The following is a 2,668-nucleotide window of genomic DNA, read 5'->3' as shown; positions in this document are numbered from 1 at the left end:
CCAAACAAAAAACCCCCCAAAAATTAACCAAAAAAAAAAAAAAAAAGACCCAAAGCGGTTCATCTTCTCCCACTTCGCTCTGGGGGGTGGGAAAAAAATAAAACCAACCCCCCCCAAAAACTATCCCGAAAAAACCCACCCACCAAAAAAAAACCCACCCGAAAACCTCCCCCCCTAAAGTGATCCGGAGGAGGAGGGCGGCAGTGCAAGGGGCCGGGGAGGCTTAGCAGGAGCACTTGCACTCGGAGATGAGCGGGTACTGCACGGGGATCCAGGTGCAGTACTTCTGACTGGACCAGCCCTGGCAGTGCCAGCGCAGGAAGGTCTTGGTGACCGACTTGACGGGCTTGCAGAACATGCCCTCGGGCAGCGAGCAGGACTTCTCGGCCAGGCAGTTGCCTTCCTTGATGTAGCGCGGCCAGAAGCGCACCCCCAGGTCCTTCCAGGCGTAGAGGACGGGGCAGTGGGTGTGCGCCCACAGCCACTGCAGCACCTTCCGCCGCGCCTTCTTGCCCAGCCGCAGGCGCGGGCCCCGGGGCGGCCCCAGCTCCAGCCGCCGCAGCTCGGCCGGCAGCGCCGCCCGCCCCCGCCCCGCCGCCGCCGCGGCGCCCGAGGCGTTGGCCGGCCCCGGCACGGCCACGGCCATGAAGCCGGGGTCGAAATGGCTGCCCAGCTTCTTCCTCAGCGTCCTCTCGTCCAGATCCTGCTCCTTGGGGTCGTACTCGGGGTCTGGGTGCTCCACGATGTCCTTGACGGGCAGGTTGTCGCTGGGTGAGGGTCGCAGGCGCAGGAAGGGCTGCCCGCCCGCCGGCAGCCCCAGGCAGAGGCAGAGCAGCAGCGCCCGGATCGCCGTCATGCTCCGGGCGGGCCCCGGCGCTGCTCCCGGCGGGCTCGGCTCCTAGCGCTGCCCGGCGGCGCCCGCCGGCTCCCGGGGCTCATAAATAGGCAGAGACACCAGTGTCCGGCGGGGCCCGTTACTTTAAATAGCCCGGCCGGGGTTGTGTGACAGCCGCATCTGAGGCTCGCCCCGCGCCCGCGGCCGCTGGCTCCCGGGGCTCCCCGCCGGGCCGGCTCCAGCCGCGGTCGGCAGCGCCGGGGGGTCCGAGCCTCCCCCGCGGGGGAGGGCAGGGCACGGCGGCGGCCGAACCTTCTTCCTCCTCCTCCTCCTCCTCTGCCGCCGCCGCCGCTCTCGCTCGCTCGCTCCCCCCCAAAATTCACAGCGGACTCGTCTCCATCGCCATGGTGACAGCTGGGCCGAGCCCCACGACAGCTCGTCTAGACGGTGTGACAGGGTTTGGCGTGAGACCGGAGCCCGAGAATAAAACCCTCCTTTATAGCCGGGCGCGCCGGGCGAGGGGGGCGGGAGGAGGGTCACGGCGCCGGGGCGCTCGGGCGGCCCCTGCGCGGCACGGCCGGGGCACGGGGCTCAGGCGGCGGCGGGCGGCGGCAGCAGCGCCCGCGGCCCGGCCGGGTTCCTCCTCATGGCGAGCGGCGGGGGCGGCCCGCGGGCCCCCGGGGCATCCTCGGCGTGGTGGGGCTGGAGGGCCGGAGGGTGTCCCCGGCACCGGCGAGGCGGCGCGTCCCGATTCCCTGGCGGCTCCTCGGCGGGGACGGGCAGGGGCGGACTCGGCCGCCGCTCAGAAGCCCCGGCGGCCCATGCTGCTGCCGCTGCTGCTGCTGCTGCTGCCGGTGCTCCGGGGACCCGGTCGTCCCCACCGCGCTCAGCGCATCCAGCCGCGGCTTCGCTCCGTGCCCTGCGCTGCCGGCTCGGCTCGGCGCGGTGCGGTGCAGCCCGGCCAGACGGGGACTCGGCTCGGTGTCGCTCGGCTCGGCTCGGTGTCGCCGGGTGTCGCGGTGTCGCGCCCGCCGCCGCCGCCCGCCCGCCGCGCTCTGCCGCGCCGCCGCTGCCGCCCAAGTTAAATACGCGCCCGACTCGCGGCCGCCCCGCCCCCCCTGTCACTTTCACCGCGCGCTGAGTGACAGCCGGGTCCTGCCGCCACCCCCCGGAGCCGCCCATCCCCTCCCCGGAGCCGCGTCCCACCTGCGGCCCCGGGCCCCGGGCTGCCGGGAGCCGTCACCCCAGCAGCGGGCACGGCGCGGAGCGGGGGCCGATGGCCCCGGAGCAGCGGGGCACTGCCTGCTCCTGGCGTTCCCCGTCTGCACCAGCCCGGGGTCCGGGCACCGCACAGACCCCCGGGTAGCGGGACCCTCGCTCTGCCCCTGCCTTCCGCAGCTGCTTTGCTGCCCCACCGCGTCTGCTTCTCCACAGCAGCCCAGCTGCCATCAAACCCCCTTCCAGCTTTGCGCAGAGCTTTAGTAGAATAGGGTACCACGTCCTCAGAGCCCCTCTGGGACAGCACACCAGAGTGGGACCACTCCGGCGCCAGCATCTCGGCACCCTCTGCAAGGGAGTCCGCAGCCTTCCAGGAGCACCACTCTCACTCGAGGGAAAGCATCCCTGCATCCCTCACTGCAACACGGTGTGATAACCAGCCAGGCTAAAACAGCCGCTCTTCCTTCACCCCCTTCTCAGCCCTGTGGGGCTACATCATTTTTTTTTGGAGAACAGCTGGACCCACAGCCTTTGAGGCACAGAGTCTGCCAGCCTGGTGTGTGTCAACACTGCGAAACCCCAAACCCTCCTCACCTCCTTTACCTCCACATTGCT

General features: G+C 70.7%; 1 protein-coding gene across 1 annotated transcript; it reads right to left on the bottom strand.

Annotated features, from left to right (window-relative positions):
* Positions 1 to 1,409, bottom strand: LOC104684915 (noggin-2-like). The gene has a single exon (XM_010392548.3). It carries the CDS (start codon positions 854 to 856, stop codon positions 224 to 226), a length of 633 nt encoding a protein of 210 aa, XP_010390850.2. The 5' UTR covers positions 857 to 1,409; the 3' UTR covers positions 1 to 223.
* Between the last annotated feature and the right edge of the window lie 1,259 nt (positions 1,410 to 2,668).

This window comes from Corvus cornix, chromosome 14, assembly GCF_000738735.6.
Source record: "Corvus cornix cornix isolate S_Up_H32 chromosome 14, ASM73873v5, whole genome shotgun sequence".
NCBI classification, from domain to species: domain Eukaryota; kingdom Metazoa; phylum Chordata; class Aves; order Passeriformes; family Corvidae; genus Corvus; species Corvus cornix.
This window is presented reverse-complemented; position numbering and strand designations above follow the sequence as displayed.

Excerpts from the sequence above, each read along its gene's own strand:
- LOC104684915 (XM_010392548.3), bottom strand. The coding sequence starts at position 856 with ATGACGGCGATCCGGGCGCTGCTGCTCTGCCTCTGCCTGGGGCTGCCG.